The sequence below is a fragment of the Schistocerca piceifrons genome, chromosome 3 (assembly GCF_021461385.2).
Source record: "Schistocerca piceifrons isolate TAMUIC-IGC-003096 chromosome 3, iqSchPice1.1, whole genome shotgun sequence".
NCBI classification, from domain to species: domain Eukaryota; kingdom Metazoa; phylum Arthropoda; class Insecta; order Orthoptera; family Acrididae; genus Schistocerca; species Schistocerca piceifrons.
Window position 1 is genome coordinate 766,667,296 of NC_060140.1, and position 22,639 is coordinate 766,689,934.

The following is a 22,639-nucleotide window of genomic DNA, read 5'->3' on the forward strand; positions in this document are numbered from 1 at the left end:
AATGCATTGTTAAAAACTATGTGTGCATTAAAATCTGTAATCTTAAAATGTGTTCACGATTTACAGTTGATGACTGTAGAAGCCTCTGAGATTCCTTGGTAATTCAATAAGAAATAATGGAAACGAGAGTGCAAGATTGACTGAAAACTTGATTGAACGGAAACGAATGGTTCTAATATTTATCAGATAATAATTTCCATTATATAATAAGAATGAGCTAATGAATGACGGCTCATTAACACATTGGTCAGTAAAGATACCAATTAAAGTACTACAAAACATGCATCCGTCATTTTTAAATAATTTCCCTCTTCGGCGCTTTAGTCTGGTATGTGTCCTAAACTTTTGCGTATATTTGTCAGAAGAGCTTGAAATTAACAGTGAATGTGTAAAATATAATAACAAGTTATCGAATTTTGTGTTTAGTACAAGTTCATTTTCATAACAACCCAAATATTCTGTTATCCTCTATCGATATGTCCGTACGACCGAATTCAGTTCTTAACGTTGTATGTAGAGCACTTCATTCACTTCAGATACTGGCCTTTTTGTACGAGGAAACCTCACGATGGCTTAGTTCATTTCAAACCAGACATTCGTAGAAGCAGAACTTTGACTGATATGAAGTGGAATACTTCATTAACTCTCGGTCTGTTTTGCAGGTGCTCAATTTATCTCTGCATTGTTTAGAAAATACAGATACATGATTTCGCGTTACAGATATGTTAGCTGGGGTGTTTACGTATCCGCAGTCCATTTAATACGTAAAAGTAAGTGGTAGTATATTGATATTTCTTTGGCAATGCTCGTCGTACAGCGGCGCCTGCAGAGTTGGTAAGTACATTTACGCTATGAACGTAATACGTAATGTTACTTATCAATTAGCGCTTCAGTTAATGACGGTGTCGAAGAATAAGGACGTTCTGTAATAATGACTGCAGAACTGGTGTCTACTGAATATCATTCTCCCGCCAAATAGCAGGGTTTATGGAATTTTTTCTTCTTCTACGTTTAAGATCGGTTTGGAAGACACATACGATTCACGACCAGTGTTATAACTGCAATCACTGGTCGTTTTCATAATTTTACAAAATATTTAAACACAACATAAATCTAGCAATGTCCGTTATATTCAGTCAATCGTTGCTTATTAGCGAATACAGCTGAAATGTATGATTCACTGAAAATTAGACTGGAAATATTTATGTCTTGTGACAGTGAACATGGTAACAACTGCAAGAAACGTTCCATGTTTTCAGAACAGGAGTCACATGCTCCGCTCGTGTGCTCCATTTCCAGCACGGGTACGGCGTGCACTGTAATCACTCCTCACACGGCCGCTGCTAGTGGATGAGAAGGACGCCAGCAGCGTCTGCACGGATGCCGAAGCCGAGGACCGCGGATCCGGTGGTGACGGCAGAGACGGCAGCGTCGGCGCGGCAGTCCCCTGGGAAGTGACGCGGGTAGCGGATGCAGCAGGGGCTGCGGCGGTCGCAGGCGGAGCGCGCCGCGCGTCACAGCTCCATCTCGCGCTCAGCGCGGCTGATGTCGAAAGCGCAGGGCGACGCGGGGCCCGGTGTACCCGGCTCGGAGATCAGCTCCTCCGAAGGTTGGACTCCTGCCTCGCGCATCTCGTCTCGAACCTATAGCAAAACGTTTCGTTCAGCTTTTACCATCGAAGCACGTATGCTTTAGAGAACAGTGTGATACATTCTAGAAGTAGCACGCTGACGGTGCTGGAACCAAGGCTTTTTGTTTTATTGGCAAATTTTTCGTTATAAATTGAGTGTAGTATCAATATAGCAGGAAAACACACACATACACACACACACACACACACACACACACACACACACACACACACACACACACACACAAACAAACAAACAAACACTGCAGTGGTACATGTTGCTATAAAGCATCTCAGTTCTACTAAACTATGTGTCGTGCAGTGACACAATTTTGCAAGAACATTTAGTGCTATATGTGGATAATAGAGATTGCAGTGAAGAAGTAAAACCCTGATGCCTGATGCTGAAGTTCGATTGCAACAAGGAAAATGTAGTAACTGATAAATTATTTCCATTCGTCATTTTGGTGCGGATAAAGGTTTGACATTACGTGTTAAGTTTCCTGGAAAGCAGCAAGTGTCTCATTCTCAAATACTGTATAAATAAATTTCGCCTATTGCACGGCTTCATTTACACTGCCTCAGCATGTAGTTTCTATGGAAACCGTTATATAGGTAACGTGACGTGGTAATGAGTCCCGGGATAGCGGTTTAATCGCACAAATTACTGAGAGAGCGCTATTCGTAATCCCATCACCTAGTCTCTTGTGTTATTGTATGTAAATAAGTTATACAAAACTGCAGCCAGTCACTTTTTTGAATAATTATGTTTTATTCCATGAAGCGGTTTCCGAAACTTGTCAGGTTCATCTTCAGATGGTTTCAGGAAGTTATATCATTATTCCTAACATAATGCTGGGTGCTGGCTTGTGACAATATAGGCGGCTTTTTACCGTTATTGTCCATCTGTCTGCCTCCATTTAGACGTCCAGTAGTTATATCACTACACATGCTTCCACACAAACTATATTCATTTACACTTCGACAGCCAAAATTTTTCAGCATCCAGCATGCGCTTTACAACAACCTGACAAGGTTCGAAAACCGGTTCTTGGAATGAAACATAATTATTCAAAAAAGTGACTGGCTGCAGTTTTGTATAACTTATTTACATTCAATATACAGTCACGGTTCAAAATATCCGTAATGGATAAGCATAATCTTGTGTTATTGTTTCTCTGTAGACAATGCGTTTCAGCTTGCCACCAAATATGTGAAGGGATAAGGTCCGACAACGACCGTTTCAGACTATCCACCAGTACTTGGAATATTGGATTTACATGATGTAATCTGACGACTAGAATGGGCAAGGGCCCGGTCATTCTGCAAAAATATATGTCCTACCAGTTTTCGAGATGGCATTTGTGACGGGGCTCTTCAAGCCAATGCGTAACACTGCAGGTTCAAACAACATTGTCTTCCTTAACGCACACCACAAATGTAAAAGGGAAATGTTCTTGAAAGGGTGACACCATCTAAGTATGTGGCCTTACGTTGGACCACCGATGTGATTTACGAGTGTTATTGATACGTCACGAGAGAAATTGTATTCATCAGTAAAAAGTATTTATGATCTTACTTGCAAGTTTGCAATCAGCCAACGGAAAAATTCCAGTCTTCTACCGTCATGTCCTTTTCGACGGTGTTGGCTCCACTGTAAATGATAACTGCGTACTGTATACGCTTGACATTGTCAAAGTAGGGGGCGATCTACATTAATTCAGATACAGAGGTGTAACTTCAAACAGCCAAGATCGCCATTGTACAGCCTTTACTATAAATCACAATAAAGGCTGCACAAAAGCGATTTTGGATGTTTGGAGTTGCATTTTTATTTCTGTATAGTTACATACGCAACGTTTGCATATTCTCGTAGTGTATGTGGAACACAGATACGTGTGAAATTTGTGCATAGACTTGTAGAAAAACTACGTTCCACCAATTAATAATGTGTTGTACTTCACCCACTCTCTTTTCCTTGGTCCGTTCGAATGAATTATGACATCTGGACATTGGATTAGCATCATGTATTGTAATACGAAAACGAATTAACAACCTTGACTACTGTCATCTACTGTTAGCAACATGGAGTTCTGAAGCTTGTCCGATCTGTAAAGCCGGGTAGGCGGTGGCAATCTTTGGCACATCAGACAGTAGAGTACAATGCTGCTATAGACCCAAGTGTTTTCGAGAGCACCAGCTCGGGATTTTGACTATCTAATGCGCTAATGGTACAAAATTTCGCACAATAATTTTCAGGACGACATCCAACAAATCCGTCAATCGGTACCAAGCCGAAAAACTGCTTGCAGTGCCAGAGGTGGACGGAAGCGTTGTGACTTGCTCAACTTGTAAAGAACTTTCTCTTGTATGAGTCACCAATTTTTTATGAATTTGTAACCATTTGTTTGTACATGTACAACCCATCGTATTTACGTACTGAGATCTTGTCTTGTAGAAGTTTGCCAGCAATACCATATGGTTAATCACAACTATTGATAAAACTGACTGCTTGCCACCCGACACTAATTGAGTATTTCATTGTATTCTATGTATTCGTTTTGACGCATTCACAGAAGTATTTGGTACTGTTAGCCGGTCTCGGCCACCACTTGCCGTCATCAGAACAGACAACTATAGGATGTTCACCAAGCAATTATTTCTAAGCTTTACAGTGCAGAATAAGTTGAGAGAGATTAGGCTCCGTAGACAGGAGTACGAACATTTATTTCTCCCTATATCTACAGCAAGTGTGGACTAGTCTTTTTTATGAGGCTGTAGATAGAACGGAACTGCGTGGAGCCGGCCGGAGTGGCCGTGCGGTTCTAGGCGCTGCAGCCTGCAGCCGAGCGACCGCTGCGTCCGCAGGTTCGAATCCTGCCTCAAGCATGGATGTGTGTGTTGTCCTTAGGTTAGTTAGGTTTAATCAGTTCTAAGTTCAAGGCGAGTCTCAGAAGTTGAGTCGCATAGTGCGCAGAGCCATTTGAACTATTTTTGAACTACGTGGGCTGATGTTCTTCTTGCATGCGTGGTAGGAGATACCATTATGTGTAACTTTCATAAATGTAGTCAAATATGCAATATTACAAATAAATAAATAAAATACAAAGAAATGCTTTTAAAGCTTTATTGTCATCAGATGACCAATAGAAAACGTTAAACTTAAAACTAAGGCTTATAAAATTCCACTTAGTCATTTCCTGACCAACGCTTCCGTAGGTCCAGATAACAATATCGCTCATGTCTATTGAACTTGTAAATTTGTATCGTGACAAAGAAAACACGCAGTATCTGCCATGAAATCACTCCACTGTATCGTACTGCCGCTGATAAAGGTAGGCCGTTCGGCGCAATTTCCAACACGGCGCTGCACAAAAGTGGCGGCTAGGCGAAACGGCCGGAATAAATGCGGCTAATGAGCGAGACGGGACCGCACGCACATTGGCCAGCTCGGCATGGGAAACACAGGTGCGACTGGCCACAAACAGTGTCCGGTGGCCGCGTTTGGAGGAGAGGTTAGCAGGGTGGTGCGGAGAGCTTGGAGGAGGGGCGGGAGGGCAGCGAGAGGGGCCTGCGGTGGCGCACCTCACCTCACCTCAGTCCGCTGGGCACGGCTGGCCGCCCGCTCCCGTGAATCAATACGGCACGCCCCGCGGACGCTGCCGGACCGTGCGTGTGCGTACGCGTGTGAGTGAGAGTGTGTGCGCTAGCGTGTGCTGTACCGCGCGTGTGCGGCCGCCGCCCTCCGCTCCAACTCGTCTGCCCGCGCTACGCACCTGTTGGGCGGCGCAGTCCAGCCATCTGTCTGTCACCACACCTCTACCGCTAACCAGTCTCCGCTGCGCGCATCTCGCCACCTCGCTATAAAACCCAGGAGTCTGACATAACTGTCATCAGAAATAGTTTTATAAAGTAATGATACATTTGTTTTCTTCCTAAGTATGTGTTTCACCTACATATTTTGAATACTGTTGTGCCGAACTTGAGGACTAATCTAACTTTCGATTGACACGTCATGTCAAGTAACACAGTTCGATGAGTCTTGTATCATACACAGAATGAACTGCTCTAGTGCAGTACAGCGCAGAAGGTAACCGAAAGAAATACGCAACGAGACGTACGAAATTCAAACTTTTATTCAAAGACAGTAATTACAAAGACGTCAACGCGATTGATGATGGTAACCAAGACATTTCAAAAGACGGGACATCATACTTAATAGAGTGTATGGTCACCACAGACAGTAACGCACGCTGTGCGACACGCTCCCATGCTGGCCACAAAGATGCCAATAAGTCCTTGTGGTAACGTGTTCCGCTCGTCCTCCACTGTAATAGATGATCGCTGGCACAAGTGGAAACACTACGTCTCCCATTGCGTCTCACACCTCCTTGCTGAGACTAAGCATTATGGGACAACATTTGAGGCCATCAGTCCTCTACAACGTAGAACATACTTAACCCTAGCTAACCTAAGGACATCACACACATCAATGCCCGAGGCAGGATTCGAACTTGCGACCGTAGCGGTCCCACGGTTCCAGACTAAAGCGCCTACAACTGCTCGGCCACACAGGCCGGCACCGGTGGGACCGACAATCCGCCGAAAATACTCTCGTTCCAAGAGATCTTACACCAGAGCTGTTCGATAGGGTTGTGCAGTGTCGTACACAAAAATGAAGTCAGCGCCGAATGTAACGACCCCCCCCCCCCCCCCCCCCCATAAACACACACATTTTGGTGGTGCTGGTATTACGACATGGGGAGGCTTAATGTTGCATGATACTGCTGACATCCATACCTTCTAAAACAATATACTCCGTAGTCAACGTTATTGTCATAGTGTACTCCTTCCCATGTGCCTCTGCTCAGGGATGCATATGTCAATGACACAGTTTTCATGAATGACATTGTGCGAACGCATTCAACTGCGCAGCTGGTGAAGATATTGTAACGGAAGTATATTCGGTGAATCGATGGGCCTACCTGTTCACACCACTTAAATCCCATCTAGCACGTGGGCGAGGGGTTGTGGAGACGTACTGCATAACATTCACATGCACCAACGACTACCCAGCTATTGCCAACACTGAGTGGCCCAAACTACCATGTGGAGACATGGTAGGGAGGAACTAAGCCGGTTCCACGAACATCTGAACAGTATAAACTCAAGAATTCAGTTTACTTTGGAGGAGGAGGTAGACTGCAAACTACATTTCCTCGATGTGCTTGTGTTTAGAAACGAAAATGGTAGTTTGGGCCACTCGTACAGCAAACCCACGCACACGGACCGTTATTTGCACCGGGATTCGAACCACCACCCACAACAGAAGCGGGGTGTTATCAAGACGTTAGCGGACAGAGCTAGAAATATTTGTGAACCTGAGTTGCTCGACGCTGAGATGGAACATCTCCACAATGCACTAACGAAGAACGGATATTCGTCCGCCGAAATAAAACGTGCGTTGAGGCAGCCACGCAGAAATCATACTGACGTACAGGCTACTGCAAAATCTAAGGTTTTCCTGCCGTTTGTTAAAAATGTAACGGAAAGAATAGGGAGGATCTTGACGAAGCGGAATATTACCGTAATTTACAAGCCCACCAGGAAGATACAGGAATACCTTAGGCCTGCCAAGGACGCGCGCAAGCCATTGGAAAAATTTGGAGTGTATAGGATCCCATGCAGCTGTGGTGATGTTTATGTGGGTACCACCAAAAGAACTGTTTCTAAACGTTTGGAGGAGCACAAGGGAAATTGTAGAAGAGGAACGATCAGCTGTTGCGGAGCATGCTTTCCAGCCAGGGAACCACAATATTCGTTTCGAGGAGACGCAAGTACTAGCGGCCACGAGCGGATACTACGAAAGGCTCTACAGGGAGGCAATCGAAATCGCTAAACACCCAAATAATTTCAACCGAAAGGGGGAGGGCGTCAAATTAAACGGTATATGGATGCCGGTGTTAAAGAAGATGTGTACCACTCGTCCATTACTGGGTGATGGCAACGGCGATCGACGGCGACGGACGGCGGCCAATTGCACTGACGTTTTCAAAACACGTGACGTCACGCCGCGGCGCGGGGACGCGCGGACACGGAATTTAGCGGCAGTCAGTAGCGAGCCAGTGTGTGTGTTGGACCTTCCATCAAGCTACGGACCCCCTTGAAGATGTCTCCCGCAGTCGGAGACGAAACGTTGGGAATCACCTCAGAATTCATCAACCGACCACGGCATAACAGCCCGGATAATTATAATGGACATAATATTTTATGCTGTCATACCCAGGTGTGACACTCATTGCACATTATCGTATTCTTAGAGCTAAGTCGCCTTTGAATCAGTCTTTTACAACCTCTGTTCACCTGAAATACCATTTCAACGGATCGCTTGTCTCCCCATTGACAATGTCAAAGAATAACATAAATATGCTTTGTCAAGTGAAGGGAGATTGCGGAATACTTGTCATGGGCGACTTAGCTCTAAGAATACGACAACGTATAATGATTGTCTCACACTGAACAGCATTTGAGACGAGCTAAAGGTGGGTCGTCAGTGAGCCGTAACCGCTAATCATTACAGAAAATTTGCGATCTTGACGTGGAATTCTTATCCACACATCAACGGATCGCGAATCTCCACACTGACAATGAGAAAGAATAACAAAGATAATAAAAGAAAGAATAGAATCTAATGTAGGACCAGTAGGTCGACTGCATGCTCAATTTCTTTAGGTAACCTGATTATCTGATACCAGTTTACCCTCCCCCTTCCCCACCCCACCTTTCCCCGATCCACGATTCCGCAATTGAGTGATTTGCGGTATTGCTAAAATTTCTTGTTTGGTGGACTCGAACTAGGCGCCAGTCGATATCCATCTTGACCGAGTGACGGCGGCACCAGATCTGCTAACCGGACAACGGCCGAGAGAGCGGTGTGCTGTACACAACGCCCCTCCACGCCACATCTCGATATCGTCATTGGCTTAGGTTGACACGGCGGTCCATCGGGCACGTTCGGCGCGTGGCCAGAACGTGGGTGCTGTCCATACTTTAGACCTCCTGTTCCTTAAAGAATTTAACTTCCGTCTGCAAAACAGCTTCAAACTTCTGATTAATTAGCAAATAGGTTCATGTATTAAATGTTTTACGTTAATTACACAGTCAAATATAGTATAGAAGCGGTTTGATGTAATGTTCAAAGATTGTTGGTGCACAAAGTGCACTAATTATGAAACCTTTTTTGATTATAATCTGGGGATTAGGCCTTCCCTTTTAAGCAAGAGCTTGTTTTTGGAGCATGCGAATGACTATGACCTCATATCTACTCAAAACTTGCCACACAGAGATATTATTTTGCAGCTGTATTCTTTTGATACTTTCTTTCTGTCTGTTACCAACCGGGTGTCAAATGAGTTGCGAATGGATTTAATAGTAAAGAAATAATAAGTTAAAATAACATACTGATGTTGAAGTTTTATTGAACGAACAACAAAAATACAGTAATCGATAAACTTTTTACATTCATCGTTTTGCGGTGATGTCAGTGAAACGTAGCCTCGTAAATGTTTTGAATTATGTGGAAGTCATTATTTATACAACAGTGTAGCTTTTTTGCAGTTTTTGAAGCAATTAAAGTGTTCCAGATTTATTTTGCTCATTCAAAGAGAAACGAAGCAGTAAAATGAAACACGATGAAGGAACAATAATGCCTAGGACTACCGAAGAAGGTGTAGTCCTTCTAAGAGAGCCAAACTCGCCACTAGCGGGAATGGGCGCGTACCCACGTGAGGACAAAAGGAGCACGGTCCCGGTCGAAGCACACACTTTCAATGGTCCCAGTTGATATTTTCAAGACCTATAAGCTGCTAATGGTCTGGACTTCATTTTAACTTCATTATTCGAGAGCTGAAAGATCACGAATGACTTCTGTTCTTTCCGACATGTCCGAAAGAACAGATACCATCATCATGTAGACAAGGCTTACCGGCCAATGATCTTCTTCAGTGCGAATGCCCTCACATTTCTCAAACTCTTACGGGAATCAGTAGATTGACTGCCGCGAGTAATGGGTATAGTGGGCAGGGACACTACAAATGTAGTGTGTGGACAGTAAGTTGGAAGTGTAAGTTGGAGGCGTGGGTATCACGAGGAGCGTGCCAGAGATAAGTCCATGCAGTCGCACTTTCCTCTGTGTCCTCGATGGCTCAGTTGGATAGAGCGTCTGGTATGTAAGCAGACGGGTTCGAGTGCCGGTCGGGGTTCACATTTTCAACTGTCGCCGTTGATATTTATCAACGCCTCTAAGTAGCTAATGGTCTGGATATCATTGTAATTCGAGAGCTGCAAGATGACATGTCCTAAAGAACAGATACCATCTTCATATAAAAGGAGCACAAGCTCGCGTCGGCCGTCCACTACACTCAACAGTGCTGAAAACCGAGAATTGAAGGCTTCAAAAGAAGAGAAAACGGGGCGTGATGTTTCTTGTGACTGTGGAAGGAGTACGGGGAATGAAAATTCATCGAATAATAGCACAAGGGTACGGAGAGCACTGTATGCCCGTTCTAAAAGGCACGACTTGGCAGAAGTGCTTCACGAAAGTAACGATGTCATTGGCCAGCGATGCAGTATCCGGAACGCTACACCGCGCTACTACATTCAGAAAGTGGTTGCCTTCATTATCGAAGACCGGGGAGTTACTGTGATAGCCAAGGTCCCAGAGGTTGCGCTGAACGTCTGAATTTGCTACGGACGTGCACTAATCTTTGTACACTTGTTCCATTCTACGATCAATTTTATTTCCTCGCATTTCTTCCGCTGCCAGGATATACACTGCACTCTTTACTCTTCTGTTACAGAACTGCGTCGAACATAGAGAGTGTTAGACGTGTAAGAGCAGGTACTGTGAACGTTGGTACCTAGCTCCGTGTGTTAGTGAATTTTTCCCAGCGTCTCACAGAATTCCTGCAAACACGTCACATAATTTACTATCTGATGTTTTCTACACCGTCGTAACCTCTCCACTAACAGCACTACGCCTTTCAGTACAGACTAAAGGTTTAACGTCCACATGTCCATTTTTCAACACCTGACGTGTTGCTCAGGGGAATATACACATTAAGCGCTAGCTATCTCTACTTAAAGGTCTTAACAAACCTTAAAATATACTACTCCTAATGGCTGTAATTATTAGTCAAAAATGAATTAAATACTGATTTGATGTTGCTCAGTACACTGCTCTCAATCACCAATAAAAATAGCTGCACTTACACTCCTAACAACTTGCATATTCAGAGTGGGTCATATCTAACTGCCTATTTAAATTTTGTTGTAACTTCTTAATACTTAATTAATTTTCATGAAACGAAGAAAATTTTTTCCCTTACAGTGATTTAGTACCTTTATTACATTAAATAACATTTATGTCATCGCTGGTATCAGTGGCGGACCATTGCGTAACTTCTAATCTTTTTGAACGGGCTCAGCTGGCATCCCGGTACGCAGGATGACGATCTGTGGTACAGTTGCCAGCAAGTACAGAGATGGTGTCGAAGTGTGAAACGTCCTCCAGCCTCGGTAGATGCAATGAACATAAAAATTTGCTACTCGAATTTTAAGGACACACATTCTGCATAAGATGTTACGAGAAGCTGTTGACCCACAACATCCAGGACGGAGGAAGATGCACAAGTCCTTATGTTCATCGGAAGTCCTATGATCTAACAAAACTAGGCACGTCACGAAAGTGGCTTGAGATTGCATGCAATTCTAATTGTTGTGAGTTGGATTTTCGTCCATACAAACCACATTTCCGCCTCGAGTTATCGCCTGAACACTGTGATCATCGTTTGGAATATGGAGAGGTGACAACTGCTTGGTATGAAGGATGGTCCGATATTTTTCGGTAGTATCCTGTGCTCAGATGAAGCTGTGTTTCATGATGGGAAATTTGTTAAGCGGCATAGTTGTTATTATTGTGCAACAGAGAATCAGAATGTGATGGCTGAACAAAGCCAACGTCGCCCAAAAGCCGCTGTGTGGTGCGGCATTGCATCCACGATGCTTATGTATTCATATCCCACTCGGGTCACAATGAGTTCAGAACGTTACCTTTATATGCCTACTTTCGATATCCGTTTTCGAGCCGCGCTGTCTGAGGCTCCTGGCCTTGGTTCGTGCGGCTCCACCCCGTCTGCGGTTCGAGTCCTCCCTTGGGCATGTGTGTGTGCGTGCGGCGTGTGTGTGTCTGTTTGTGTGTGTGCGTGTGTGTGTGTGTGTGTGTGTGTGTGTGTGTGTGTGTGTGTGTGTGTGTGTGTTTGTTTGTGTGTGTGTGTGTGTGTGTGTGTGTGTTGTTCTTAGTGAAAGTTAGTTAAAGTTACAATAAGTAGTGTGTAAACCTAAGGGTCGATGACCTCAGCAGTTTGGTCCCATAGGAACACAGATTTCCAACTTTCCCGTTTTCGAGGACACTGGCTAGGACGTTGTAGCCCCTCGAATGGTCACCAAGGAATCCAGACCTAATGCCCTGCGATTTCTTCCTCTGGGGATGGGAGAAAGAAGAAGTTTGTCACACAAAATCAAAAACCCCTCATGAATTGGAAAAGTTAATTCGCCAATTTCCTCCAAAACCTTCCAGTGGATTATCAGCAGAAGGCAGATGCAAACATCCTCATCCATCTACAGAAACTGGTAGATAGCAGAGATGCTTATTTTGAATATTAGCAATTTATAACAATTTTACCTTCGTAAGCTAAAAATGTTTATTGTTTCATGAAAACTGATTAAGCCTCGCTCACCATGTACATAAGTTATTTGCCAGCCAATGCAATTTCTTACGAACACCGTATGATAACTTTCCGACAAGAATACAGTAATCTTGTCATCCCAAATCTTCGTCGCTGAACTAGGTATGCCCCGATAACAGTTCAAGGTTAACGAGCTCTAATGCCTCGAACGATAGCAAAACTGTTTGGAATTTTGATAAATTGTCGCCCCACTTTGGTGGCATAATTTCATTTTCTGTTAAGTGACATGTATAGACAATGTCATTAATTAAATTCTCTCTTACTTCACAAACTTTATTGAACCTGCAGCATAGTGATACTGCTACGACAGCCAGCTTGAAATGAGTTACTATCCTGACGGCACAAGGCCATTTCAGTGCAGATCTATTTTCTTCTCCTGTTTCAATTACTTCTGTGTACTATAAATAGTGGAAAGAAACTGGATTGCACAATTGGTCTACTTGTCACAGAGAAGGGCAATTGAAGTGGACTTTATATTTCCAAGAATGACACGGAAACACGTGGCAGCGATTGCTTGACAGCTGCGATGTTGTTCCTGCCCGTATCTTTCTCACATAGCCAAGTGCGATTGGCTGTGTCTCAGGTTCAGCGACATACGCTACCAATTTCGCGTAGCTCAAAGGAGAGAGGAACTAGGATATTGGCCTTGAGAGTTAGTTTCTGGAGAGATTTTACAGGCTAGATAGTCGTATTGATTCGATAGTTTCCTACTGAAAGTGAGCCATAATACAGGATTACCCTTCAAGCGGTGAAAATTACATAAAGTAGCATTCGTTCAGTGTTACTAATAATCTTAGTTTCTATGGTAGACATAAACATGATGTGTAAGAATCATGGTTCTGCTAACGAAATTTAAGCTACGGAATCTTGATTAAAACCAGTTTTGACTGATCGGCTTCGGAAGTATTAAAATATATGGATCTGACGCTAAAATGTAAGAATTTACATAATCAGTTGTCAGCAAATCTGTGATAGTGTTTCAGATGCGAGTTACTGTATGGTTAATCAATACCAACGCACTAGGCATGTACATTTTTGTACTCTGATACTTGGAAAACTTAAGAAACAACAAGATGGGCGACATAATGCGAGGGATTAAAATTTTTCAAAAGTTCCACAAGTCGACATATTCCCATTTTGTATTTCCCTACTGTTTCGTGTTGCCCATATGGAAATTGCAGTCAGAACTGAGGAGACAGAGCAACGTGAAAATAATTGGCGTTATTAGGTCACTGACTGAAGATCCTTAAATGCAAATCCTCCAAATGGCAGCTTTCATCTCGCAAGATGTTGTACATTCTTCTTATTACAGTGTTTTACACACTGTTTTTGTATAATGTTCAGGGCTTAAAAGTGTGTCTAACAGTGATGAATGACACTGCAGAAGGTATAAAGTTACTGGTAGTTGTGGAATAGTATTGTTCCACGTAATAGGAAGGGAAATATTGAAATATTCATGACAGCTAAGCTTGTAGAATTATAGTACGAAGATCATAGTGGATTAGAGATACCAGCAGGACGAGTAGAACTGAAGTATAGCCATACTGATACAGTACTACTCTCTTCAACTGACCTTACTTGTATAGGCCTGGTAACAGTTATGTTGCGAAGTACTCATCTCAAGCAAACTAGAGTCAGCCATTAAGTTAACCCTGTTGGAAGATACATAATATATCAACCCACGTTTCGTTTCTTGGAAGGAAGGAATTGTCCGAGTTACTTGGGGAGGAAAAACATTTTCAGGCAATGGTATGCTACTAGCTAGAAAAAGGAGCAGAGGCTTATAAGCTCAGGGATTAACATACATATATGAAATAAAGCAAAGGCATCCATGATAAGAAGAAAGCCGATGTAACCTGCACATCAATTCTTGCCCTGTAAGGGAATCTCATGATTGAGATTACTGCACACTAGAACTGCAATTGCAAGTTTTGGTGACGGCTGGTGCACACATGTTTCACATGAGAAACGCTGATGGTGAAGTTAAAATCTCCCCATCTGATCGATGTAGAAAAGCACATTGTAACAGCTAACTAAATCGTACACGTGCAGAAAGGTAAAAAGTTACACTGCAATGAGATATGATTACTCAAAGGCGAGGGAAATAGTGTATGACCTCTGTGTTTTTACTTCACTCAGTGTGTTATCCTATCTCGATCACTTTTGTTACAGATATTTTTATAGCAGGCAGCTAACAGTCAATGTGCTGTGCAATCACGACATAGAAAGTAAGAAAAGCAGAATGTACAGAAAATATTCTCTTCCTATCAAACCTTAGGACAATACCACTGCAATTTTGAAGTGAAGTTCAAGATATCTTTATTGGAATAAATCACCTAAACAAACGTTTACACATTTCAACAAAGCAATATTTTATTTCAAGACAACAATATCAGCAGTTGTCAACAGACGAGGTACAAAAGTCACTCAGGTGAAAGAAGACCAAGCAGTAATAAAATCTATATAAAAGAAGAACAAGGCAATGGAAAATCAGCGAATGCAATCCCACAGTCATGTAGATGATGATGAGAAAGTCGATTTCTAGCCAAAAAGGACAAAAGAATTAAACAAACTGGAAATAGTAACATGTGGTATATTATGGAGAACAAACTACTAACAACATATTGAAATAATAATCAAAGCTCTCGAATAAAATGTCATGTGAGGGAAGGACGTGGGAAAACCTAATGGGTGACTCAGTACTAGTTGCTGGGCCCAAAAGAGCGGAGTAGCCATACTTTCCTTCACCAGTTAACATGACTCTTTGACCTCCCACTTGAGGATACTATCCATCCTACCGTCTTCAGAATGCTTTCTCTGTCAAAATATTGGTTTCATCAGGAACGCTATTATGAGAGAGTGCATAAAATTAAGTGATAGAAAGCGGACTTAGCAACATGGCATTGGGAAGCAATGACAATATTGAACTTCCGGAACACTGAAACAGTGACGGAAAAATTTCAAAGACAGGTGAAAGCCGCAATGTAACAACATCTCTGTATAGAACCTAAACACAAGCCATTCCAACGTGTCTGTTTCTCCATTTGTATAACTGTGTTTTTAAAGAGAAGTGTAAAAATTTTTCACTATTAATGAAGAAGTTGAGAAATCATACCAAATGTCAATACAAAATAAGCAAGATATTCATCAGTCATTTTCAAAATCCTAACCACCAGAAAAGTTGCACTGAAATAAAGCAAAATGGTGGTTCGCAAGAAGCTTCAAGTATTTGTTGCACAGGATTAAATTAAAACTATGGGGACCTGTGCGAAACTTTTGCACTTTTAAACTATGACAGTATTTGGTATAATTGTAGTCGTCGGGATAAGAGTATTTGTGGGAATACAGAGAAATAACCTTTAAAAGTGAACGGAACTACGTTGATTAATAATCACGAACTTGTTATACATCTTTGTATATATATATATATATATATATATATATATATATATATATATATATATATATATGTGCTCATAATTTTGAACAGATGGTCATCATTATTATCTGAATATATTAAGCGTTTAATAGAATAAAATGTTATCTGTAATGAGGTAATATGAAAAGCGAGTCTCTTATTCACGATTAGTAAGTTCGCTTTGTAAAATATAGGTATTAAGCTGAGCGTCCACGACATCCTTCGTTAAAGTTTCTTTTATGTTAAAATTCTCCACAAACAGCAAGTCTTAGAGAAAAATCGGTATGCAATGTCACAATCCAGTTAAAAATCCTTTCTAACGATACCTCATTCACCACAGCATGATTAGCATGTGCGGGAAAAAGGGACGTCGCGCTATTTCTGTTTAAGTCTTATATGTGACACGGCGATAAAATATGAAACAATGTCGTGTTGTAAAAATATGATGTGCCAAATGAAAGACATTATAGTGCCTCCAAAAGTTATAATATTTATGAAGGATGCTTTGTTTGCTTCGGACTATGTTTGCTTTGGATAAAATCATCTATCTTACTGCCGTAATAAACAGATAAAGCGCCGCCAGAGAGAAAACTGAGAAACTCTCTCTTCTCTCACTGTACCAGGAGGAAGTTGTGTAACAGCACCACTGAGGCTTTCTGCTTGTGTAACGAAGATGGTATGCATTGTAGATTTATTATTTCATGCTTAATTTCAGAATATAATTCAATAGCTAAAATTTTAACCTGCTTTGTTCATTTCCGAAACGCTCCTCTCCTTCAAAGTAAGCACGTAAAAATTTCTTACGGCCATAAGCCATTTCGGATAAGTGTGCATCGCGGCCATAAGCCGCTAACAGTCTTATATGTGTGTAATAATTTGCGAGCTTCACGTGTCTTCTTACATAATATTGCAGGAACGAAAATCCAAATAAGAATAAACACTAATAGAGGGATGTGCAGTACGTTGTTGACTTGAGAAATAATAGATATGATTTTGCGTTGAGTCTTGAAAGTCGCTGATGGCAAAAGGTGACTCTGGAAAAGATGAAGAGTAATTAATGTTTCCGTCCAGCTTCGTATCTTGCATTCCGTACAGAATCACTGTTCATTTACATTTGTCTGATTTTGTGAATGTCCATACGTTGATAATAAAAATGTTTCTGCCTAATACTGCGTTCTTCACTCTGAAGAAACAGTTCTGTTTTTAAATGGTATCCCCTGAGAAAATTAAAAGGCTAATTTTATGTCTATGGCATATAATACCTCAGTTTCATGTAGTAGTACACGTCTACACTTAAGAGTAACACGATATAATGTAAACCGTTTCCTTAAAGAACCTTGAGATGTGCATCAGGTACCTTGCCTAACGTTTGATCCAACCGGCTGATACCATTTAAAAAAATTCTATTCTATATTAAATGCAAAGCACGTAGGATAAATCTTACAACAAGCGACAGTGCGCTTCTAGTTTAATTTCGGAGCACGCCGTGGTGAAAACCAATATGAAAATACTAGGCATCATGTGAATATACCGGAGCAAGAAAGTGCAGTAAATAAATAACTGTTTCAATGAAGCTCAGGATAATGCAGCTATGCCGGATGGGCAGCAGTTCTGTCACTAACCGGAAGTCAGTTTGTTTCGGGAATCACTATCGGACAGGGCGGTTTCGGAGATCAACTGCCTGTCACACGTCACTGACACACATGTCACGGGGCACCTGTTGCCATTCTCCGTCCGTCTACCGGGTATCGACAACGACTCTTACTCTCTTCCTGACAATTGGATGTCATACATATTTTAAATTTACGTCAATGAGGCGAAGTTTTTTAACAACGTCTAAAAGTTAGGACTAACTCCACTCCTGTGGTCTCGTATTAAAAATAACTCGTATTTTAGTCTTTCCAGTTGCATCAACTGTAATGCTAGAGTTTCTTTGCTTTAGTCCTCATATTTACTGCAGTGCTATAACATACCTTCCTTATCTTGCTTTTCAATGTAAGAAGCTATTTCTCTGAACGTTCTCAGCTTTTCTGCCCCGCTTAAACGGTTATTTTGTGACAGCTTATATAATAGTGTGTCAACTTCGTGACATGGTGTGTGCAATACTCTAACGTGAAGCATCGGCTCCTACCTCTTCAACCATTCAGAATTTGGGTCATTTTCCTTCGAAGACTGGAATAGTGTTTTGCAATCACTTGGTTTGCCTCAATTCTCTTGTGTAGATGAACAAGAAACAATCACCGACAGCTCTCGATGACTCAAGCAATGCATGAATATATGCAAGGGACGTTAGTGGAGTACGTGCCACACGCCGTATCTGTGCCTCGCACTGGCATTAACACTACATACGATACTGCAGGAATCTACATCTACATCTACATCTACACTTACATGGATACTCTGCCAATCACATTCAAGTGCCTGGCAGACGGTTCATCGAACTACCTTTACAATTCTCTATTATTCCAATCTAGTATAGCGCGCGGAAGGAATGAACACCTATATATTTCTGTACGAGCTCTGACTTCCTTTAATTTCTCGTGGTGATCGTCCCTCCCTATGTAGGTCGGTGTCAACAAAATATTTTCGTATTCGGAGGAGAAAGTTGGTGATAGGAATCTCGTGAGAAGATTCCGTCGCAACTAAAGACGCCTTTCTATTAATGATTCCCAGCCCAAATCCTGTATAATTTCTGTGACACTCTCTCCCACATTTCCCGATAATACAAAACGTGCTGCCTTTCTTTGAACATTTTCGATATACTCCGTCAGTCCTATCTAGTAAGGATCCCACACCGCGCAGCAGTATTCTAAAAGAGGCATAGTGAGTACACAAACACTATGCTTCTGCAAGAACGAAGTACCTGAAGTACCTGATGCAATATGTGAAATTCTTATAGTTTCAATAAGTAAAAAAGACTAAGTTTTTGGATACACCGCTAGTATCAGGCAATGAAAAGAAAATACTATCTAGTGCCTTTTACACAGAGAACATGCGTTTCATAAAGCTACGACTTCAAATGCAGAGTACCATGGTGAATATAAGAGGAAACTGATTTTTTCGCTGTCACCATTGTTGCTTCGTTACGCTAATCTGAAGTATTCTTAGCCCACACTACAACTAGTTAGCTGGGAATTTCCCGTATTTTCTTCCATACTCTATAAAGTTTGCTACGTCATTTGCTAGTATTGTTCTTTGTTCATTCTTCCTGTTATATGCAATGTTAAACTGTTGGTCTTCTACAGTTCTTTTCCCATCAGCCACACCCATTCACCCACATTCCATTCCGGGCATTTCAGCACCTGAGCAATAGGTGAAAGGACATAGCTTCTTCCCTCCAGATACTGCTCATTCTACTACCACTATTGGTATTACTGTTATACTAGTGTCATTCATTATTATTATTATATTATTGTTACTTTCATTAGCAATCATAGGGGTTATCTGTTACACTTATTATGACTAACTTCCACATTCAGATTTTGTAGTATCATATCATTGGAAAGGTTCACAGAGGAAAATGGTAATTTTGACTGTAAGACCTAAAAAAGACACACACACACAAGTGGCTCAGCTTTCAAACGACGATCATACTCATTGAATATTAAGGTAACTCATTTCGCTAGTACTTGTTAGGATTTAATTTTTCTCTTGTATGTGTAACACATATTAAATATTTGTATCATATATTCGTTATCGTAACTCTGACCTACTACGAGATAACACAATATTAGTAGTAATCTAGAACATAAGGTAGGAACATTTGTCCAGAAATTTTAGTTAAAACTTATCTAGTCACATTATTAAAGGAATCGAGCTCCACTTGCTTTCCAATGCTACTTTATAAAGACTGACTGCAGCGTTTTGGTGAGACACATATGTTAAGGGAAAGCTGGCGGATCAGTTTGGATTCAGGAAAGGAAAAGGAAAACGTTATGCTATTTGACCTTTGACAATAATAAGAATAGGAATGGTGTAAGTTAACAGAGAGATTTACGTCTGCTTCGTTGTTATTTATGAGGGAACTAACTGCAGTATCCTGGTGCAGACAAAACATGTTATTGTATGCTTGGAAGTATAAACGACTGGTAAAGGAAATGTACACCTGTAAAGGAAATGTACATAAAATAAAGGTGGTAGTAGAGTTTGGCAGAGAGTAAACGATTAAGACGCGCACGGAAAGAGTTGTTAGGTAAGGACATTGTTTTTAATCAATAATTTCAGCAGATATGATAAGGAACGACAAAAATTATTAGAAAGAGCGCAAGGGAACTCAGCAGGAGGAGAAAAGGTGTTACAATAAGGATGGAGGTGTTCTAGTTGAGGAAGGTCTACATTTTACTTAGCGGGATTATTAAATGAGGTTAAGAGCAGGACAGACCAAACAGTTGTAAACTTTGGAACATGTGAAATCTTTAAGCACTTAGGTAGTTCGGTGAAAGAAAATATAAGTTGAGTGGAGGATATAGCAAAAAGATTATCTGTGGGACAAAATTCTTTGGACAAGCTGAATCTGATAGAATTATGGAAGTTATTCACTAAGTGCTTAGTCAGGAACACAATATTATGAGGCATCCTAACGTAACAGCCAAAAGAACCAGAAAAAAAAGGAAAGAAAAATTATTGGACGATTCTGAAATGTATTTGCAGAACGTATTGCTAAAAGTGAACTGGACAGACAGAATGGTGAGTGAAAGAGTGCTTTTAAGCTTAGATATTGAAAGAAAACTGATATAAATATGTAAAATAAATAGTCCCGATGTACATTGCGAAGAAATCGCCTACAGAGTAGAATAATCCAAGGACAGAAATTACTGATTAGAACGAAAGTAATAAGAACACCTTATATTAGATTACATAAAAATCTCCCATGCCGTTTGCTGAAGGAATCAGTGAGAACATTACTTTTTACTGTAAAGTTCGTTTCTGTGCAGTTTACATATAAATTGGTTAAGAGCTAAACGGGTCTGGACTAAAATCATTGTCAGGATCACATAAATAATTATTAGCCAGTGGTTGCGGCAGTCTATGCCAGGAGTTAACCTTCCCATGAGCTCCAATTTCTGGGAACGTTGACTACTACGGTTATCTGACGAAACTAGCGACGAAGAAGTATTAATGAATTGTTGATAGTAACAAACCATTAGCCTTTCAGCAATTTATGTCAGTATTTAAGTAAGATAAACTACGTAGTATTGAGGAAAAGGCACAGTACTAAGGATATAGAAGACCCACCAGTCGATGTCGGTCAAAAGAATAAAAAATATACGAAAGAAGAACAGTTTGGAACAGGGCAGGTATGCGTAGTGTAAGCAACTTTTCAGTGGAATTAAGCACTTGCTAAGTTTCTTGTCGACAGCACAGTATTTTTTAGATTTGTCCTAGAATATTTTATATGTCATCGTTCCGATTCAGTGTGTTTCAAATGATAATCCGCTGATCATCGGTAGGATCGACGAGCTCTATAGGTATTTGTGTCATTCATCATATAACTGAAACTACACGAAACTCTGTCATTTCGTCGATAACCTCACAATTTTTAGTGTTTGCAGTCTGTTGCCAACGTTTGCGCTGCTCATATGCCTTGAAATTATTATCTAAGTCAGACATTCTGTTGTCTTCACTATAGTGTAAGCAACGAAGAGTCTGAAAACCAGCTTAGATAGATGGTCATATTATATAAACAGGTCAGCAATAGTGCGAGGCCTATCACACTCCATGGGGAAAGATATGTATGACTAGCTGAGTTAGCGTCAATTACATTGTATTATGAGCTCTCTTAAAGGATGGTACGAAACCAATGACATGAAATTCGATTATTTAAACATTGCCTAACGCAAAAAATTATACTTTTTTTCTTTGGTTGCTCAGACACTTTTTGTACGTATGTGTCATCTTTTGTGAGCCAAACTTATTTCTATTCAATGTAATACAAAGTACACTGTCATTTACTTATTTTAGGACAAAAAAGCATATTTTCAGCATTTTGTTTAGTTTGATTTGATTGGACATGTCAGAATAAAATTGCTAGTGAAAATTGATTTTTATCGGTAGGTTTGTTTCCCCTTTAACGGGTATGACAGCGCGTCATCAGAAAGAATTCACGGCGAAATATGTTTGTTTTTGAAAAACTTGTATGTTGGTAGTGTTTTGTATATGTCACTGTACTTATATTTTTCAGCCTGTTGTGCATCTCTGGCGGATATCTCTCTCCACTGTAATTGTGTACACTTTTTTCACAACTTTTCTTGTGTCCTTCACTCTTACCTCTTTCTTCCTCATATTCCTTTTTCACAAAACAAGGATTTGATCAAAGAGTCATTGATGGGCATTTGTTCATTGATTTCCTTGTGTTCAGTGAGACGCTAATTTTGATTGTTTCTTGGGGGTTATTTTGCTTTTTCTGCAGGGATTGGGGGGGGGGGGACTTACACGATGTGTGTGTGTGTGTGTGTGTGTGTGTGTGTGTGTGTGTGTGTGTGTGTGTGTGTGTGTGTGCGCGTGTGTGTAAAATGAGAGACTGTGTGGTAGTGAGAGTCAGAGAGAGAGAGAGAGAGAGAGAGAGAGAGAGAGAGAGACAGCTGGAAATAGGGGGAACAATGGTTTGAATAACAGACATGTCTGGATATTTTAGAGTGTTTTATTACTACTTGTTACGTTGGGGAGTAAGTGTATAATTCATTTAGTGCTGCAAACAATGTCTTTTGCACAGTGGTGTGTTTTCATTCAAAACTTAATTTTCATGTATCATAGTATTTTTTGCATGTGGTAGTTCACCTCATTGTG

At 41.1% G+C, this 22,639-nt stretch overlaps 1 protein-coding gene across 1 annotated transcript in view; it reads right to left on the reverse strand.

Moving 5' to 3' along the window:
• Positions 1 to 1,239: 1,239 nt before the first annotated feature.
• Positions 1,240 to 22,639, reverse strand: part of LOC124789039 (dipeptidase 1-like) — a 169,110-nt gene continuing 147,710 nt past the window's right edge. Inside the window, exon 10 of the mRNA XM_047256329.1 lies at positions 1,240 to 1,643. Coding sequence (XP_047112285.1) covers positions 1,515 to 1,643 — 129 coding nt within the window. The 3' untranslated portion in view covers positions 1,240 to 1,514. The remainder of the gene's footprint in view (positions 1,644 to 22,639) is intronic.